Source organism: Lepidochelys olivacea, assembly GCF_965140295.1.
Source record: "Lepidochelys olivacea isolate rLepOli2 genome assembly, chromosome: 2".
In the NCBI taxonomy this organism is placed as follows: domain Eukaryota; kingdom Metazoa; phylum Chordata; order Testudines; family Cheloniidae; genus Lepidochelys; species Lepidochelys olivacea.
In genome coordinates this window covers 216,441,432-216,462,083 of record NC_140412.1, presented here as the reverse complement: position 1 = coordinate 216,462,083, position 20,652 = coordinate 216,441,432, and the positions used below count along the sequence as shown (strand labels likewise).

The window sequence follows — 20,652 nt, the reverse complement described above, 5'->3', positions numbered from 1 at the left end:
TCTAGAACGAGCTACTCATTTTAATCTGAAGATTACCTTGACATGCAACCTTCAATTCCTTAGCATCTGTGACAATGGTTCTTTTATCCAACCTCTTCTTTTCAGTTCGACGATGGCTACGTCTTTTCTTCGTCTCTCCCCAAAGATTTGATCCACCGTGCATGCTTGGAATATTCAGAATGGCAATTCCTTCCAGAGAAATATTGATTAAGTCTAGCTGAATTCCATCACACTGATTAGCAAAGGAAACAAAGAAATAAAGAGAGAAAGCAGTAAGACAGAAAGAGAAACCAGAATGTTCTACCTACCAGTTTTTTTTCCTTCATCATTCCTCCTACTGTCAAATACATACTCCTGTTTAATACTAAAATATATATATCATACCTGGAAAGGAACTATGAGCTGGGAAGAAGAGTACAAGGTCCTGGTTCAGAAGGTGGAATGTGGATATGATTACTATTCATCCCCAGGTTGCTTGCTTAAACATGGAACTATTTGGCAATGAAAGGTTGTTATCTGATGGTTATGCATTGACTGATGTGAAATGTGTTCATGATCTCACTACAGCTCTTATTGGACAAATATCCATATGGCAAAAACTACCTTCACAATAATCTGTCTGTGCCAGAGAAACACTTTTTCTATTTTAGGGTTTTATACTGCTGCCCAGCACCATAGTATCTGAGCACTTTCCATGTAAGATCAGTAGCAACTGTGGAAGTCCCTGCGTAGACTTCATGGAGTTTCTGACACCTCCACTGCTGGTAATCAAAACCCTTTTCTGAACATTAATTTACTTTTAAAATTTAAATTAACCTTTAGAGCAATGTTTCTGAAACTGGGGTCTGCGGGCCCACCTGATCAACTCTTCCCTTTTCCTCCCTCACCTCCTCCCATCTGTCCCAGCGCCTTCTGCATGCCAGGGAACAGCTGTTCAGCAGCATGCAGGAAGTGCTGGGAGGGAAGGGGAGTAGCTGGGATGGGGTGGAAAGAGGCAGGGAAGAGGAGGGACAGGGGTGGAGTGGGAAGAGGTGGGGTAAGGCCTTCAGAAAGTGGGGTGGGGCGACGGCCTGGGGCTGAGTGGGGGAAGACTTGGGGGTCCCCAAATTTTTAAAATCAAAATGGGGGTCTTTGGGTTGCTAAAGTTTGAGAACCGCTGTTCTAGAGGACTTAAATTTATCACCACATCTGACAGACGAATAGCACACACCTGCTTAGCACTATACAGCAGTCAAATCATTGGGAATGAGCCCATGTTGGAGATAAACCAAAGATCTTCTTGGCCAGGAGCAAAGTGCTACCAGTAGAGCCATAAGGAAACTTCTATTCTGCTTTAAAAATCAGTTTCTTCAATAATATAATAGCTTTCCTTGAAAGTGATATAAGGAGTCCCACTTTGGCTTCTTTGCTATCTCTTTAGGAAAGTTAGTGCTGATGACAGATGCCAGATGGAAAGTCCTAAACAGAAAACTCCCCCTATCCAGAGAACAGGAAACCTATTTAGAACAGGAGTCACTACACACTGTCCTGTTTACATCTCCTAAAGATGAGGTAGATTGAGGGGTGTGAAGATAATTTAGTTTCTGTGCTCATTCAGTCCTTGGCCTCTCAGCTGAGACTTCCAATACACATACAATGTAGTGCCGGTTTTCCTATACGGACACACATTCCCTTAGGAACCAGACCGAAACCACTAACCCATTCCATCTACAGCAAGGAACTGAACAGCAATCGGATAGAAAACAACCAACTTTTGGTTACTACAACTTGGATTATATTTGCACCCATTACTAGGGCAAAGGCTTCATATCCATTTATTAATTCATTGAGTCATCCAAAGTCCCCAGGATCCACATTCCCATATTGGCTGAAGTTATTTGCACACTAGCCTCATGCCTCACAACACATCCTGGCATAACCACATGCTTTATTATATATTGCATGAATATGTTAGGTCCCGGTTCTGTAATTTACAGTATGCTAGGGGATGCCTGCACTTTCATCAAGCCCTTTCAGTGGGGTTCTGCATAGCTACAGGGACCCACTTGTACATTTTAAATGCAGGATTATGGCCTGAATTTGGAATGCCAATATATAATTACCAGGAAGAAATCTAGAAAAAAAATATATGGTTCAGTGAGAGTTCATTGACATCTGGTAGCTCACTGCTCTACAGGCCACTGTCATTTTCTTTCTCTGCTTAACATTAAGCCTTTATTAAGGCTTTTACCAAGAAAAAGAACCCACTACATATAATTATGATCATCCCTGCCCCAATTGTTCACTTATCCTGTAACTCACCCAAAGCACAAAACCAAACCATACTTAGCGTATACCCCTCTGTCTCTTTCAAATGCTTTTAACAATATTACAAATCTAGAGAAGAGACAAGAGCAATCACAATAGAAAGGCTTCCTTTCTATATTTTCTCACACAAAATTAAAAAGTTTAAAGCCACGTAAAATATTCAGTGAGGGAAGCTGGTAAGATGCAATGACGTCTTGAAATGACTTGGCAGTTGTGGAAACAAGTATAACAGAAATGGCACATTTTTATTGACTTTCCAAAAAAGGTGATGAGTGTCTTCAATGTCATTTTGGAAGAAAACTCATGGTTTTTCTATATTTTATATGTATTAAAGATAAAGATTTATTTTACTAAAAAATTCTGCTCATGTGTATACTTACTTACTGCTACACATTCTAGATAAACAGATATTAATTTCATAATTAAAAGTAATCTTGTGTAAATACCCTGCAGGCCTCAATGAATCAAACACATACTGTGTGTCAGGCCTCCCACTGTCTTCAAGTGGAATGTACTGGCTGGATAATTAGATAGTACATATTTTTTAACCTTATTTGCATGCATATTATATCTTTTGCACACTGACAAGCAGCAGTAACAACAAAAGTCAGATTACCACAGGGAATTCCCACAAAGAAGTCTTCATTCCTTATAATTTGCAGCCTAAATTAAAATAATTTGATCTTTGACAAGGATGAAATGTCAAGCAGAAGGGGGTCCTCTACAAGCCACGGCCTGTGGCTTCTGAAATCTGCCTAATTTATGTCAGTCACTTCTTAATACATATTTAAGTATTACACGAAAAAGATGATAAATATGCAATCTGACACCTTTGGTATTTCCCTGCTGTTAATTTATAAAGGTCTGGCGTCCCCCAAACCGACTGGAATTATTTAAATAAAAGAAGAATTGTAAAATAAGATGGTGCCGGGGCCTCACTTCCATTTTCACTCAATATTGAACACAGCAGGTAGTACACTAAGACAATTATTTGACTAGGCCTCAGAATCCCACTGTGATGAGTTACTTTCGGAATTAGTAAAGAAGGATTTCTTTTGTTCATACACAGAGAAGGAGTTTGCTCTATAGGTAGCTTTGTTGCCCTAATACATTCATATTCTAAAATAACAGATCACATTTGTATTCTGTTCCTATTTTTTCTGTTTCATATAATGTAAAGGTATTGTTAATATAACAGCATGCTTTTTAGATGTATATCTTGTCTATATCAACTAGAAAATAGTAGTTTTTTTCTGGTTCCTTTTGGGTCCATTCTTGGATGCAGTCTAATTTTCTGTGTTAGCGTTTCTATTACATTCATTAGCCTGGAACATTTTAGATCTGTCTTAGAGTGAAGCTATCAAGTGTGATTTAGTTTACTGAAAAGAACTGAGAATGAAGGCTATAGAATCTGAATAAGTGCAATACTGTGCCACACCATACTGTCACTTAATCTTGCTCATTTTTATATAAAAAGGTATTTATGGAGGAGAAGCTGATAGCCCAGGACACACTATAAAGGTTTAAGTCTAATTTTGGTAACGACTCAAATTACAAAGGAAAGAAAACTAATTTTACAGATTGCCATTTTCCTCCATAAAATTGCTTTCCTTCTCATTTAGAAGACTTGTCTTTTGGGGCCCCGATTCAGAAAAGTATTCCTATTCAGGACAGCGCTTGAACATGTGCTCTTTTCCTGAACTACTCACTTTTCCTGTCACCTTCACATGGATTTTCATGTACAAATTTGAGGTTTAAAATGTACTATTCATCTTGTACAGAAAAGAAAGTACAGGACTTAAGAAATCAGAGTGCAAATTAGGAAGGCTAGGCTTAATTAAGTTAGAAACCAAATATAAGGATGAACTAATATTTGCCTGTAAAATGCCTGATTACATTCTCCCAGCTCAGAAATACACATCCTTAATCTTCGTGGGCTTTGTTCACGCAACATTTGGCTCTGTAGCAAATGCACTCTTTGTGTGTTTTATTCACAAAGTGAAATGTGGTATTATTCATCAAGGTCTCATTTGCAGTGAGATCCTTGAGCAAAGGGCAGCAGGTAACAAACCAGATGAAAACACATTGTAACATAAATGCTTATAATATAAGAACAAAACAGAAGAAAATACAAATACATGGTTAGGTATTATTAGTGTAAGAGAAACCTATTTTTCAAGGTAATAGCTGTGCATAATTTATTCCCACTACCCAATTTTAAGGAGTCCATTTCTATTTGATTTGCTCAGGTACCTCTCTTGAGCATTAATTATATTAACCATCATGCAGTAAGTGAATAAAAACAAGCACACACAATATAATGAAACTCTAATGTCTTGAATTTAATAATAATAATTTAAAGACTCCAATTTACCACCATTTTGAGACTGGATGGAAATTCATTTAACTTTGAATATGTGGGATGTAAAAATATATGATCACCTATATAGCTTCTGTGTTTAAGGAGATCACCTCTTACTAGGCACAGAGCTCACGTAATGGCTGGGTGGAAAGTTGTTCATTGGACAAAAACCTGCTCCTGTGCTTTATATTCTGCTAAATTACAGTATATCTGAGATTTAGATACCAAGACCCACATTTAAAAATCAAACCTGCTAGTCAGTTCCCCAAATATTTAGGAAAATGTTTCTCAAGTTAATTGTATTTAGAACTGAATATGAAGCACTTCCTTAAAAATCAAAATTAGGTATAAAATATCCACTTCAAGAGCAAGATATAAATACTCCTAATTTCAGGAGAAATGGCAATTTGGCAGTAACATCCAATTTATTTTTCTGAAGCAAAAAAACTTTCACGAGCAAAAAATCTGCCTTTCAACCTAACAACAAACTAAGCAAGTCCCAGGCCTCGTAAGCCTCAGAAATTCAGTCTTAATCTTTGGTGGTGTCCTGTAGACATTTGCTACAGTGATGGAAAGGACTTTACCATCACTGTAATAAATTTACCAAGAGGTGGTAACTAGATCAACAGAAATATTATTCTGTCAACCTAGTGGTATCTATACCAGGGCTGAGGTCAGCTTAACTATGTGTCTCAGCGGTATGAAATTTCACACCCATGAGCACCATAGCTAGGTTGACCTAAGTTTTAGGTGTAGATAATGTCCTAGTATTCAAAGCCCATTCAAATCAAGTCAATGGGAGTCTTTCAATTCACTTCAGCAGGCTTTGGATCAGGCCCTAATAACCTTTCATTACACATTTTGGGCCCACGCATCCTACCATCAGTGGCAAAATATCTCATTGACTTCGCAAAAAGCGAGTCTGGGCCCTTTGCCATTATTATCAGAATAGAAAAGGGGCTCAATCCTCTTGAGGAATGTTTGAATTATTATAACTTACATCCTCAGGTTTATATTTCTAATTATATTATTTTTTTTCACCTTACTTTTGTAATGTGACTAACAGCCCCCATCAGTCACTTACACCATAGACTATCGAAACTCCCTGATCTAACATTTTTAATGCCTATTCTGTCCACATCTATCAAGGGTGCCTTTTCAGATAACCTTGGATGTATAATGGTAAGATGGCCCCTTGTGCAAAGAGGAAAAAGTAGTTAATGAAGGGGAATGATTAAAAAAAAAATGTATTCTTTAACCTTTATCCAGGAAAGCAAGTATAATTTTAGTGAATTGAGTTTTAAAGGTTACAAAAACTTGGGACCTAGAAATAATAAGATTTTTTATTTTAATGCTGCAACAATTCTCCCTCCCTCTGACAATCTTTCATTTTTCTATCTGACCCAGAGATAGTAACTTCCCTATTGATTTCTAATGTTATAGTTCCCCTCTTGCCCTCTTCTACTGTATTAAGACCTCACTAATCATCAAACTGAACTTTGTCCCACACCACAAATAGACTTGACAAAAATAATATTTTGGGATCTGAGGTCAAAACCTTGTGCATTCCTTTGTCTTATTGCATCTGGGCACTCTGCACTGCCCTCCCCACCCCACCACCCCCTGCATTCGAGTCAAACCAGAAACATTTTATAGCGTAACATGCACTAATTAGTTCCTTACTTCTATTTCTACAGATTCGTGCAGCTTCTTGCAGGTGGCCGAGAAAGTTTCTGAAGTGCCAAATTCAAAATACCAAAATTTGTTCTTCATTCTGAAACAGGAAAAAAAAAGAAGAAGAAGAAGAAGAAGCTTATGCAATATCAATATCTGAACAAAAAAGTGATCATCCTGTCTCCCATCATAAGTAATGGCAAAGTCTTGGGAACATGTGCCATCCCATTTGAAATAGATGAGCTCGTAATTTTCAAAGCTTAAATGTTGGTGTCAAGTTGTATGATATCCCCTAAAGCGATAACAGGAATGAGTGGAACTGACAGGTTCAAATGTTCCTTTGACTTTTCTATTTTAGTGACAATCAGAATTTTTTTTGTCACTTAACCAGTGACATGCCTCAGAAAATTTACTGATTCTTATTTCATGTCTTACACTCTGGTGGTTTAGAGTTCAAATCCCTATTCCACAGAATTCTAGCATATGGAAGTAGCGGAGATCCTCAGGATGAAACAGAGGTAAGACAAGAATTAAGTCTGTCCCAAGCCACTTGAGTGATTCTAGTTCATTATCACAAATAAGATATTGAAAGAAAATCAAAATTCCTGCCCTAATATCTCCTCAGATATTTTGCTGTTTGACAGCTGACACATAAAATGGGGCATGGAATTTGCATTTTGAAGTTAATTACTGGATTCTAGGGTAAAATAAAAGCAGATGAAAATCTATATTGAAAATATACAGGATAGCATGAAACCTGTGGGGACATTACACCTGTGTAGCCTCCCAAATGTATAATGAAGCTCGCACTTCTATTTTAATAGTTTTATTGTACAGTGTTAAATATAATCAGTACATCAGTAATACCACTTCATATAACTAAAAGCAGTTTTGTATAACCAGAATGAAACTTTAATTATTCTGTGACAAAAAGAGAAACTATCCTTCTAAAAAAAACCCCAAAACCCAAGTTAGACTTCATTATTCACATTTAAGAATCAGACATGAATATAGTGCATTCAGCTGTAATTGTCATTCTTTGGTACAAACACAGTACACTGCACTTTGAACTAGAATTTGGCTAATCCTGCATCAGTGCAAAAGTCAGAAGGTGGATATAGATAGATCAAGTTATAAAATCTGCCAGCTATAGTGTTGCTCTCACCCGACCAGCTCCGTAGAAAGTGACAGCCAATTAAAGGCAATGTGGAGGGATACTACATTAGTTGTCATTCCCAGAAACCTGCTGATAAAAGTGTTAGACAGAATCCTGCCTGGTGCACCAGGGGAGTGACACAAGAGTGTCCCTACTAGAGTCTGGAATAGGGTGTAGAGATCTACTCCAAGATACCAAACTATAAGGAGAGCGAGCTGACATATTGCTGTAAAACAGTGTAACCTTTTTCAAAAAGGGCTTTTACATGGATGATTTGAAAGTCTTGGAAAACAATTTTCAGCACTGAACTCTACATTAAATGTCAATCTGCTCTGTCTGTGAGAACAGAGACATGCTTCAAAGAGCAACTCTAACAAGCAGTATGAAACTATTTCAGGTGACAGTATTTTCAGAAATAGCTATATGGCTAGATTTTCAAAAGAGCCCCTATTTGGTACCCTTGTTTGTAAGCACAAATGATAGATAATAATATCCTCAAAATAATACCTGTCTCTTACATAGCACTTTTTATCAGTGGCTCTCAAAACGCTTAACAATCTTTAATGTATTTCTCCTCACAACACCCCTGTGACGTAGGGATGCCTTTTGTGAGCCACAATGGGGACTTAGGTTGGTTTAACAATGTCACTCGGTTGTGGATTTTCCACACCCTTGAGCAACATAGCTGGGTTGATGTAATTTTCTAGTATAGAACAGCCTTTAGTTTCCCCACGTAGTCAAGCCCTTTCTCGCCTTTGTTCCTTGGAGCCTCGCGGCTGGTGAACACCCTTAAGAGACATAGCTATGCCAGCCTAATCTCTGGTGTAGACAACAATAGGTCAATGTACGAATTCTTCTGTCAATCTAGCTATCACCTCACAGGAAGATGGATTAACTACAGTGATGGGAGAACCTCTCTCGTCACTTTAGTGAGTGTCTACAATTGAAGTGCTCCTGTGGCACAGCTGAAGCGCTGCAGCTGTGCTGCTGGAGCATTTTAAGCATAGACATACCCTAGTACTGGAACATGGTGTGATAAGTGGGACCATCTTCTAAAACATGTTTGAAACAAGTTGGCAGCACAGCATGGGAAAGCTCGCACTGACATCACCTGTACTATTCTTGTACTGGAGATAAATCGCAGACTTTTGTCTCTAGTTCTCCCAAGCCAACACCTTGCACAAGAGCTACATTCACTTAATTAAAAAAGAAAAAAGCACAGAGCACTATTTTCATCCAAGAATCTAGTGAGTTTGCTTAAGCTGGCTATGCTACAGCTTTGCATTATTATCAGTTAATTAGAAACCCCCAATTGCTAAAATTATTTTATGTAACCTTTCTGATTAGGAAATTACAAGGCATATTATTGGGAAAATAGCCCTATATCTAAATATGGAAATAATACATGTTTTATTATACACCAGAAGAGCACATGCACTGCATCTCATTATGCAATCAGTCAAACAAAATGGATTAATACATTAATTGTGTTCATAAAAAGGGGTCAGCCAATGACAAAGTATATCTTCAAATTAAAAAAAAAAATACAAAAACCCCATTCTCTGACCTAAAAAGTATTATACACAAGGCTATTAGCCTTGCCTATTATTAAGGTTGCCTAAGAATTCCCATTATAAGACCCTATTTTTAGTTGCTTACAACTTTGCCCAACTTTAACCATTTGGACTGAAATTTTCCATACTGGGTGTCTGCCTCAGGCTAGTATTGTTTTGTTTTTTTATTTCAGATAAAATGGTTCAGCTTCTGCCAGTGAGGCTTGGGACAAGACGCATTTTACTCATGTTAAAAAATTCTGAAGACTTTCTCCTTGAAAAGCTATAGTATCTTTCTTTGGAGCAGGGGCTTCAAATTTGTCACAGCAGTTGTCTTTGTGGCAGGAATGTGTCTTTTGCCATCTCCATGAAAATCCACTCCAAATTTGACCAAGTTATAAGCATCTGAAAAATTGCAGTTTGCACATGCTCAGTAGAAATTGCTTACCTTTTCGCAGTTATACTCCCTGAAGATTCCACCTACACTGAGCCTAGGGCTGAACAGGACTTTTCTTGAAATTAAAGCTCTGGGATGCTGTGGCCAAAGCCAATCAAGGAACCTGAACTGAGAGGAGGGAGACTCTCTGTCATGAGCTCTCAGTGGCCCCTCTGCTGGGGCCAGGCAGTCTGAGGGAGGAATTTTTCTGATTCAAATGCAGAGGGAACAAGAGCTACTGAAGTGGAAGGTGGCAGAGTAAACAAGAACAAAGAGGGGGAGGAGGAGGGTCAGAAACTTGTCTATGTCTAGTTGGCAGCCGGTGTCAAGTGGAGTGCCCCAGGGGTCGGTCCTGGGGCCGGTTTTGTTCAATATCTTCATAAATGATCTGGAGGATGGTGTAGATTGCACTCTCAGTAAATTTGCGGATGATACTAAACTGGGAGGAGTGGTAGATACGCTGGAGGGGAGGGATAGGATACAGAAGGACCTAGACAAATTGGAGGATTGGGCCAAAAGAAATCTGATGAGGTTCAATAAGGATAAGTGCAGGGTCCTGCACTTAGGACGGAAGAATCCAATGCACCGCTACAGACTAGGGGCCGAATGGCTAGGCAGCAGTTCTGCGGAAAAGGACCTAGGGGTGACAGTGGACGAGAAGCTGGATATGAGTCAGCAGTGTGCCCTTGTTGCCAAGAAGGCCAATGGCATTTTGGGATGTATAAGTAGGGGCATAGCGAGCAGATCGAGGGACGTGATCTTTCCCCTCTATTCGACATTGGTGAGGCCTCAACTGGAGTACTGTGTCCAGTTTTGGGCCCCACACTACAAGAAGGATGTGGATAAATTGGAGAGAGTCCAGCGAAGGGCAACAAAAATGATTAGGGGTCTAGAACACATGACTTATGAGGAGAGGCTGAGGGAGCTGGGATTGTTTAGTCTGCAGAAGAGAAGAATGAGGGGGGATTTGATAGCTGCTTTCAACTACCTGAAAGGAGGTTCCAAAGAGGATGGCTCTAGACTGTTATCAATGGTAGCAGATGACAGAACGAGGAGAAATGGTCTCAAGTTGCAGTGGGGGAGGTTTAGATTGGATATTAGGAAAAACTTTTTCACTATGAGGGTGGTGAAACACTGGAATGCGTTACCTAGGGAGGTGGTAGAATCTCCTTCCTTAGAGGTTTTTAAGGTCAGGCTTGACAAAGCCCTGGCTGGGATGATTTAACTGGGAATTGGTCCTGCTTCGAGCAGGGGGTTGGACTAGATGACCTTCTGGGGTCCCTTCCAACCCTGATATTCTATGATTCTATGAAACTTGTACTGGAAGGTAGCAGGGGGGAGAAGGAAATTGGGACTGGAAGTTGGCACATGAGGGAGACTGGGACCAGCTGGGTAAGGAGACTGGAAGCCAGAGGCAGAAATGGAGATTGGATGATGAGCTCCTGGGAGACCTGGACTGGTTGTGCAAGGAAACTGGAGCTTAGAACCTGAGGGGGCAGCAGAGGAGGTGAGGGGAAGAGGAGACAGATCTGATGAAGAGCTGTTGTGTGTGAGGAGAAGTAGGGCTGGCTGGGCAATGAGACTAGAATAAAGAGCCAGAGATGTGAGGGAGACTGAGAATGAGACAGAGAGCCCGGCAAAGAGCAAGAGGATACGAAGTGGCAAATTTCCATAAACGAGACACCTACTTGAGAGAAGTAGAGCTATGGCGGAGCATTGTGGTGAAAAAGTGGAGGCCAGAGTGAGGGAAAGAGGTGAATATCAGTAAGAGATAAGAACTCCAAAATAAATGTAAAAAGAAAAGGAGTACTTGTGGCACCTTAGAGACTAACCAATTTATTTGAGCATAAGCTTTCGTGAGCTACAGCTCACTTCATAAATTGGTTAGTCTCTAAGGTGCCACAAGTACTCCTTTTCTTTTTGAAAATAAATGTACACAATTTATATCATATTACAGAGAGAAAACAAAGATAAAATAGGGAGAGGGAAAAAGGCTGAACCAGGGAAGTTAAAGAGGAGGGAAAAATAAACTGAAAAGACTGAAGTATGAAGAATTTTTGTTTTGGTTCGGTTTGTCTTTAAGGTCTGAAAAGTGAGAGTAAAACATTAAAAATTAACATGGGAATATAGAAATTGCCATACTGCAGCAAACCAGTGATAATGTATCCCAATATTCTGTACTTAACAGCGTCCAGTACCAGAGGCTTCAGAGGAAAGTCCAAGAATCTCTCTAGTGGACAGTTACGGAATAATTTGACTATAAGAGAAGTTTTTCCCTAACTTCAGGCAGATAGTAATTCGCTTCGACCATAAAGCATGAGGGAATATAAAAAGAGATTGTAAAAAACTACGGGCAATCTTTAATTTTATATTTTTTTGGAAAATTTGTTACCAAGTGATAATCTACGTGCGTGTGCACCTCATGCAATTCCGCTGACTTATCAGAATTTGGCCTCTTACATCTCACTGTATTTTTATTTTATGATATCTATTGTGAACATTAACACCACCCATCCAGAAACTGTAGTGCTGGCCCCTAACCCAAAGAAGAAGAAAATTCTGAAACCTAAGCAGCTGCAAAACCTTCCATCCCCAAACGTGAAGGTTATGGGAAATGCCGAGGGCCTCAAACATCTGAATGTACTCAAGATTCTGCAAACGCTTTCCAGCTGCAGTTTAAGGTGTTGCAGGTTTGGGATCGGGCTACCCGAGTGACTGGATCTGATAAATTAAAATACATACATGGATAAATAAGTAATATAAAACCTACAGCTAACACTGTATGACACAACTATCGTGTTTTATATTTTTGGTAAAATGACTTAAGTGATCATTTTTATTTCAATAAAAAAACCAAATACTCTTCAGCTGCTAAAAATTAATCAATATTTGGTCATTTCATACTTATAAATGTTAAGGATTTTTTTTTTAAAATAGTCCTGACTTTCTTATAGCAGTGTTCAATAGACAACATATTTTCCATCTTTTCTCATTGTTCATAGATCTATTATCTAGGTAATTTTATACTTAGGTAAAATGATTTCATTGTAGCACATAATATATATTAATAAGATTGTATGACTTTTTCTAATGTTCTTCTTTCCAGTTCTGTATTAACAATCATATAATTCCTGTTCTCCTTTATAATGAATCATATGCAAAGGTAAGGAAATAGCCAGTGGAGATGCACATCCATAAAAGATTTATGGGTGTCTGGCAAGATTTTAATAGGTACCTCTTTGCCAACTTTTTCTTTCCCATTACCAACTACACTTATGGCAAATCAGTGTTAATCTCCTACAGTATATAGTATAAGCATAGATTGTACAGATACATAGCTAAATTCCTAAGCACTATGCAGGGACAGCTGCAAACTAGATTTGCACAGTACACAAATCAGTCTAAGGCATCCATATGATCACAACTATATTATAGATGATCAGATGTAAATTTACCATATAAAAATGGCTATGCCATTCAAAAAGATTATGCCATTGACTTATGCTATCACTAAGTAGTCCCACAGCTGCTTTTTCAGCAATTTATCAGTATTTCACTCCATAACTATCTTACATTGCAATTTATTTTGTTCTGTAACCTGCATTTGTATATTCTGCTCTTTGACAATCCCTGCTATACTATGCACAACCCTGTCATCTTCCCACTTTTTCCAGCTCTCTGCCCATCTCCCTTCTGTTCCTGTGATCCACACCTCCATATATCACCAATTAACATCCATTTTCAACCTCCTTACTGATGGAGGAGGCCCTGCCTCCATGCTTGTTCTCACACCCAACCATGATCTTCCTCTCCATCACTTTGCTAACTCCAATAGCTTCTTGGTCCCATACGTATTTCCTCTTTTGTTATTTTACTCTGAGTTGCCTATTCCTCCTCAAAAAGCACGCTGCCACCTGTGACCTCCTCCCATCCCATTCCTTCCATCACTAGCCATATCTGAAACCCAACTGTTACCCTCTGTCTTACTTATGAGGCTTCCCACATATTCTGCTCATCCTATAGTCTGAGAGACTTAAGTGGTGGATAAGACCAATGCTGGCCTCTACGTAGGAATGAATTTTATCCTAAAATACTATTCAGAAAGTAGGTATTTTAATAGATAAGCAACATGGGTCAATCATTATAAGATTTGTTGTGCAGGATACTGGAACTTTTCTAGTCACCGGATGGCTTGACGATTTCAGAGTCATACCTCTGAATACACCAGTGCTGTGTTGATATGCAACATGACACATTGTGTTGTTTAACTGGGAAAAAAGATGACATCTTTCTCCAAGGATTATAGAGATGTGTTACTCTCAACTGGCATAAGTTAATAGGAGGTTAAACTAGAGCACCTGGCATATAAACCTGTAATGACAAAGCAGTATGGTATCTAAATGATAGGATTTTAACAGAGACTCCCCACATAACCAAACTGGCTTTCTGATCTGTGATGTTACCTTCAGAAGCAAATGCCAGGATTCCTCATTTCAGTCAGATATTTATTTCAGCCTTAAAAACAATGATCAATGTGGTTGAAAATGTGTGTATATATATATATATATATATATATATATATATACACACACACACACACACCAATAATCAATACGTTTACTGTGTTTATTACTATAAACTATATCATACACCTTTACCACACTATAACATGCTCTAACTATTCTGGGTCTGTTACCCACCACGAAGATTCCTACGCCTTACAATTTATATATATTTATCCTGATATTTCCTGTTACTTTCTCTCCCAATTCCCTAGTCTTGGGAGCAGATGCTGATGTACCAATGACTCATTAATCTGAAGAGGTTTTTAATATGAACAAAAATGAAGTCTGTAAACTAATTCACATTTAACAGGCCTGTCTATACCAGAGAATCAATAAAGCACTGTTTGAAAACCTCTATGTGTATGTTATAATAGACCAAATAGTTTAGAACAAGGTACAGAACTACACATTTCATCTTTAAATTATGTCAGAGGACTAAAACAATTTTCCTTTTTTTCACCCTAATATCCTGGTATGTAAAAGCAGATATGACACTGAGTACTACTTAAATTCATGAAACCATTGTTATAGTTCTCCAAAGGTTTAGGGACAGGTTTATAGGAAGAATCTTGTGGCTGGCTGCTGCAGCTGCATGAAACTCACTATATTCTAGAATTAAAAATGCATAAAGCAGTTTTATGAACTGCTTCCCTGTAAAGTAGGTCCATATGGAATTCATTATTCCGTCCCTCTGCCCAGCCGTGTTTAACTCTCATTGATGAATTTAAGTAGCCCAGTGATGTTCAATTGGGAAGAAAGGTTAAAAGATCTGAAACACCTTTAAAAAGGATTGACAGTCCTTCCAAATAGAAAACAGAACAAGAAAGAAAAATTACTGAAAGGACACAAAGCAGTTACAGCAAATTCCAGGACCTAGAAAGAACCCCTTCCATATACACAAGGGGGCATCCTCCTCACGTGTACCTCCGCCAGCCTGTATAGAAGAGGAGGAGGGCTGCCCATGGCACTATCTCTCCGCTTTAGGATCCCTGCAGAAACTGCTTTGGAGCTTGACAGGGCTCGAATTCTGCTGGGCTTTGGTGCAGGCCTAGGGACGTAGCAGGAGAACCCCCAGCATTCTGTCTGAGAGTTAATAGACCCTTAGAGCTCCATTATTCCCTTTGGTCCCCTCTTGCCCTGCTGCAGGGGAACTCAGACAATAGTGAACGACTTCCGCAGGAGCGATGCAGCCAGGTATTGGAGGGAGGGGGGAAATGTTGCTGGAGTACGGGGCAGGTATCCTTGTGGATGGGTCCTGCACCACTGGACTTAGTGAATGTGTCCTTCTCTGCAGATTGTGTGGTTATGTGGGTTTGGGAGGGTCCATCACCTTGAAGCTCCATTGCCCCCAGGTCTGATCCCCTTGAAAAGATGATTTAAGGCAGTGGTTCTCAACCTATTTATCATTGTGGGCCACATATGCAGCCCACAATGTGTTATGTAGGACACAGGTTGAGAACCACAGCGCACCCCTTTCCCCCCGCTAGTTCCTCCCTACAGAGACCCATATGCCCAGCACCCCGCCCAGAGACCCCTCCACAGAACTGGACTAGGAGTATAGGCCCAGGTGTGGGGCCAGACAGCTGGTCTCCGCACCCCACCACTCAGAGCTGGGCAGCCGAGACCCAGACCACAGACATCCAGGATCCAGATTTTTTTAAACCACACAGCTGGGCCACAGCCATGTGTTAATTGGGCCGCATGTGGCCTACAGGCCGTGGGTTGAGAACCACTGATTTCAGCAAATCTCTGCAGATCAGCTATGCCACGGTTCTTCACTATTTGTAGTTTGGTAGCACATAGAGGCTCCAGCTAAGATCAGGACCTCTTTGAGCTGGACACTGTACAGACACATAGCAAGAGACAGTTCTTGCTTTGAAGGTCATACAGTCTAAATACACAAAACAGTCAAAGAGTGATAGAAAGGAAGAATTACTACCCGCAACCCTCTTTTACAGATTGCATACTGAGGCACAGAGAGATTAAGTGATTTATCACAGAAGGCATCTGAGGCAGGGCTGGAAATTGAACCAAGATCACCAGAATCCTAATCCAATGCTTTATTCACTTCCTCTCAGAGCTTTTCTTCCTCTCTAGCTTTCTCCCATGGGTTTTCCCAAAAGGGGGTGGGAGCTGACCCTTATGTTCTGGGAATTTATGGGTTGTTTTGCTTTACTGTTTCCTAGAACATAGTTTTGGCTATTTCTGAGATACAGAACACTCCTTACAGGAATGACAAATGAACCATGTTAGAAAGACATGGCTACAATAACACTGCATACAAATAAACCATGTTACATATAAAAGTATGTCATATAATTCACATGAATTTCTTCAGAAACAAGCAAACATTATCAATAGATACCCCTTTGAGTAGTGGGTCCCAATAATTTTAAGCAATAGTTTATTCTGCAGTAATTTAAATACTCACTGTGTGGCCAATTGTGGCCCAAAATACTGTTATATAAATATTCCCCACATGCAGAGTTATTCTGGGCATCTTCAGTATGACAGAAGGTCTTTACTTAGTGAAACCAAAGCTTAGCACCATATGTGTCCATGGTGGCTATATAAATAATAAATTCTTCTACTACAGCTCTTTACCACATCACTGTTTGAAATAAAAAATCTCAAAAACTTCCCACACTTAAATGGACCTTATAGGATGAGGTAAAATGACAAGGAGGGAGTAAAGCACAGAATACCACAGTTTCTCTCTCTCTCTCTTTATGAAGCTAAATGATTATTAGTGATTCTCTCTCTTGAAAATCTAGTTGTTGGATGGTTGACAAATACATGCTCAAACAACTGTCCACTAGATATGCACAGCTGTACATGCACCGCTGTTAATTCCTCTACAATCTACACCATTTCGCTATTGCTTTGTTGTTACGTAGGGTGGGCTTGGAGGGTATAACAGATATGTAGCCACCTAGTATTTCACAGTTGTCACTGTAATGCACCACATTGGAATCACACCCAGATACCTACACTCCCTCTGTGTTCAAAGAGAAAGGAGGACAAGCCAGCTTCCTGATCACGCTCTACCCATTCTTCTTCCCACATACACATCTGGTGGGGGACAGGGAAGGGGAAGAGTCATAGAAATCCCACAGAGGCAGACTGCTTTCCCCTTTGCACTGCTATGCAGAGCATACGCATAGGGAGCACACTCTTACTTTACGAGTGTGCATGCATAGGACATGCCACATCCAAGATATAAATTGAGCCCTGGTGCTTATCAATTATCATCAATCTATAAAGTGAGGACGTTCATTAACCCTTCTGGCTAAGAAAGTATTAAAGAGACAATGCTATGTTTATCCTTATGAAAAAACTCTATAGAATGTGAGAGATGAAACCAATGGGGCTCATGTAAGATGGTGGCCAGATCTACCTGCCCAGCTACAGTTCCTTTGATCTGGGGTTTTCTTTCTTCATTTAGTAACACTGTTTCAACCAAAACCATCTCCCAAAAGTCCTCATTGTCCCCAAAGGGTCTTCTCTTAGCTCTTAGTCCCCCGGGTTTCTCAGCCTTCCCCAGCAGAGGCTTCCACCCGAGCCAGCTCCTTCTCCCTCCAGATGTCCTCCTCTCAGGCCTCCTGCCTGACAGGTGCAAGAGCCATCTTCCAAGTCATTCCCCAAGCTTGGGTCTCTTGTATCTGCTCTTCTGCCTAAAAGCCAGGTAGGTTTATAAATGATTTCCTGTGGGGCACATGACTAAGAGTAAGCAGATGATCGGAAACTAGAGTTCCCAGTTTTAAAAGGCCATCACAGGATCACTGGGGCATGGATATGCACCCCGAAGCCCAAGCTCTGCTATAGTACCATAGAAATGACTAAAAAATAGCCCTATATAAATTGCACAGGAAATGATATCTTTTCCATTGAAGTCTTATACCACCCTACAGAATGTAATAGGGAACTACCTCCCTGCTATGGAATTGTATAGGCTGGTGAAACAATTCTATACTCTACTGAATTCTTCAGGACTTTTCCACAAGTATACAAACAAAGATCAATTTTTAGAAAGCTACTATACTTCTAACTTTTAGGTAATCATATACTGAAGGAATGCTAAATGTAGTTTGAGTGTCTAATGGGACTCTTTTTGCAGCCAGAGTACTAGTGAAGAACCATCCTTTGTGAGAGATAATTCTAAGCTATCAAGTAAGCCTAGTAATTAGACCTGTGCTTCTACCTAAATTATATTTGTCTTCTTCAGTGCCTCTGTGGTTTTACTTCTTGTACTGTAACTCCATATTGCATTTCTAATCATTACTTCACCCCTGCTTTTTAAAATGTATCACAGCTCTGTGATACCAGCTGTTGTTTTCTTTCCTAATGAACTTCACTTGCAGAAAAGGATTTAAATTTCTTTGAACCTCATACTTACTCACTGTGAGTCTCTCTTTTTAAGCTCCCAAGACAAAAGGAAAATGAGCTGTCTCACACTTAGCCCTGAAGCCAGTGATACTTTGGGAGTTAAACTTGATAAAGAACTCATGCATTAGGTAATGGGGCCACAATCACCTTTTAATTCTTTTCCAGCTTAGGAGATTTAAGGTTTATTTATATGAAATTTATATGCACTGGTGTAACTTAAACTGGTTTTTAAACCGAAATAATTAAAGCAGTGCAAAGGGCTGCATGGACATACTTAAGCACTGATCCTGAATGGAACTATGGTACTACACAAAGTTAAGCACATGCTTAAGTGGGGAGGATCAGGGCCTTATTTCAGTGGAAGAGTGACTTGTTTGGTTTAGTTAAACCAGTTCCTAATTGACTTAAGCTAAACCAAAACCAAACAATTCAAACCAAAATTAGAGTGTCCACACAGTCTTTTGCACCAGTTTAATGATATAAGTTTAAATAAATACATTAAGTAATTCTGGTGCAACTTTCCTGTTTAGACAAGCCTCTGTCCACCACAGGATAGAACCACATACCAGTTCCTAACATACATAGTTCTTAGTGAACAGTCGCAGATAAGCAAGAAAGCGTAAATTATCAGCACATAAATTACTGCAGTACTGGCCCCACAGTAATTACATGAGAGATGCAGCAAACGGTCCCACTAGCAAAAATAGCAGTGCAAAGCTCATAGAATTTAGCTTGCAAGCTTACAGGTTTGGCCTTCTTTCAACAAGTCAAAGCTCAAAAGGAAATAAGTATATATCATCTGAGCCTCTAAAATAGCTCTAAGATATTTCTCTCCCCATAAGCTTTTGAAATAATTGTAGAAAGTTTGTACTTCTACTCTCAGGTGTTCAAGGGTGCACTATTGTTATTGTTTTGTGAGAGAGGTGCGGGTTTTTTTTTAAAAAAAATATGGGTCTTCCACCATTAGCATTTAATGGTGGATTGGTTGATGAGTAGGTTGAAATGTATACTCAGATTCTTAGCTTCTCTGTTGGTGCTTTGCACCAGCCCACGGGTGCAAAGGGACTGTACGCTCAGCAGAGCTGACGATGGGAGGATTCTTGTTGAAAGCAACTACTCGAATGGCTTCTAGGCCATACAAATGCAACTGACTGATTATGTGGGCATAGACAGGGAAAAGGAGTATGGGTGAAGCATGTCTGTGCTCTGGCAATCCCCAGTTGACAGATATGGCTGTAGGGGACTGCTCTAAATTATGTTAGGGATTGGCCCATCAAATGAATGGGCCCAGGATCAGCAAGAGAGGGGTGTGTGTGTGTGGGGGGGGGAGATGGTGAACTTAGCTTAAAACAGTCAGACACAGACCAGGATCTCAGCTGTAATTCTTAGATTAAAAGCATCATAATTCACAAAACTTGCTTATGTTTAAGCCTCAGAAGTGGCCAATCCTAACTATAGACTTCAGGTAAGCGAAACTCTTGTGTTATATAGCAGACATGGAAATAAGAGACAAATCACATTGGCAAAGATGGTTTAAAAGAAAGTTAAGAGTGAAAACTGGAGTGAGAAAAAAACAAACCAAGAGCACTTCCAGGAAAATAGAAATATTAGACGCTTCTTGGGAAAAGAAATAGTATTTAATGGACTGCAGGTGGAATATTCACAAATTACTTCCTACAAGCTTTCCTAAGTAGAAATTGTAGGCTGTGTGTGTGCTATTAATATAGAAATAGGAGATTTGTATATTAACATTCATGCCAAGCTCCATAATAAAACTTCAAAGAACTTTTTTCTTCCATTGACTTTTCTTACATACCCTCTATGTTCACAATAAACTTGGCAGTTTTTAAATAAAGCTGATTCACTTGCCAGCCATGTTCTCTGTAGCTTTTCCAGTGCTTGAAACAATCACCACACTTTTTTCTTCTTAAGAGCATTCAGTGCTTTTACAAACTTCGTGCTCAGTGAGAATTTTTTAAAATTTGTCTGTGTTAATGTTTGGGTCCTCAACCTCATCCCACTTTTTGTCTGAATTGTTCCTTTCTTAGAGTTACATATTTTCTGTATGTGAGTCTGAACTATCATGGACAACTGTCATTTTTGTGATAAATTACTGTTTTTATCCATCAAACATTAAAGTTCCTCAATGCTAGCCTTGAACACAATTTTTGCTATCCTATCCAAGGCCCTTTCTAAGTCAGCAGGGTGCATTT

At 39.5% G+C, this 20,652-nt stretch overlaps 1 protein-coding gene across 2 annotated transcripts in view; it reads right to left on the bottom strand.

Annotated features, from left to right (window-relative positions):
• Positions 1-20,652, bottom strand: part of DGKB (diacylglycerol kinase beta) — a 504,484-nt gene that overhangs the window by 97,330 nt on the left and 386,502 nt on the right. For both annotated transcript variants that reach the window (XM_084618553.1, XM_084618552.1), the window contains exons 21-22: positions 6,353-6,443; positions 37-232 (exon numbers count right to left, since the gene is read on the bottom strand). In XM_084618553.1, coding sequence (XP_084474679.1) covers positions 37-232; positions 6,353-6,443 — 287 coding nt within the window. The remainder of the gene's footprint in view (positions 1-36; positions 233-6,352; positions 6,444-20,652) is intronic.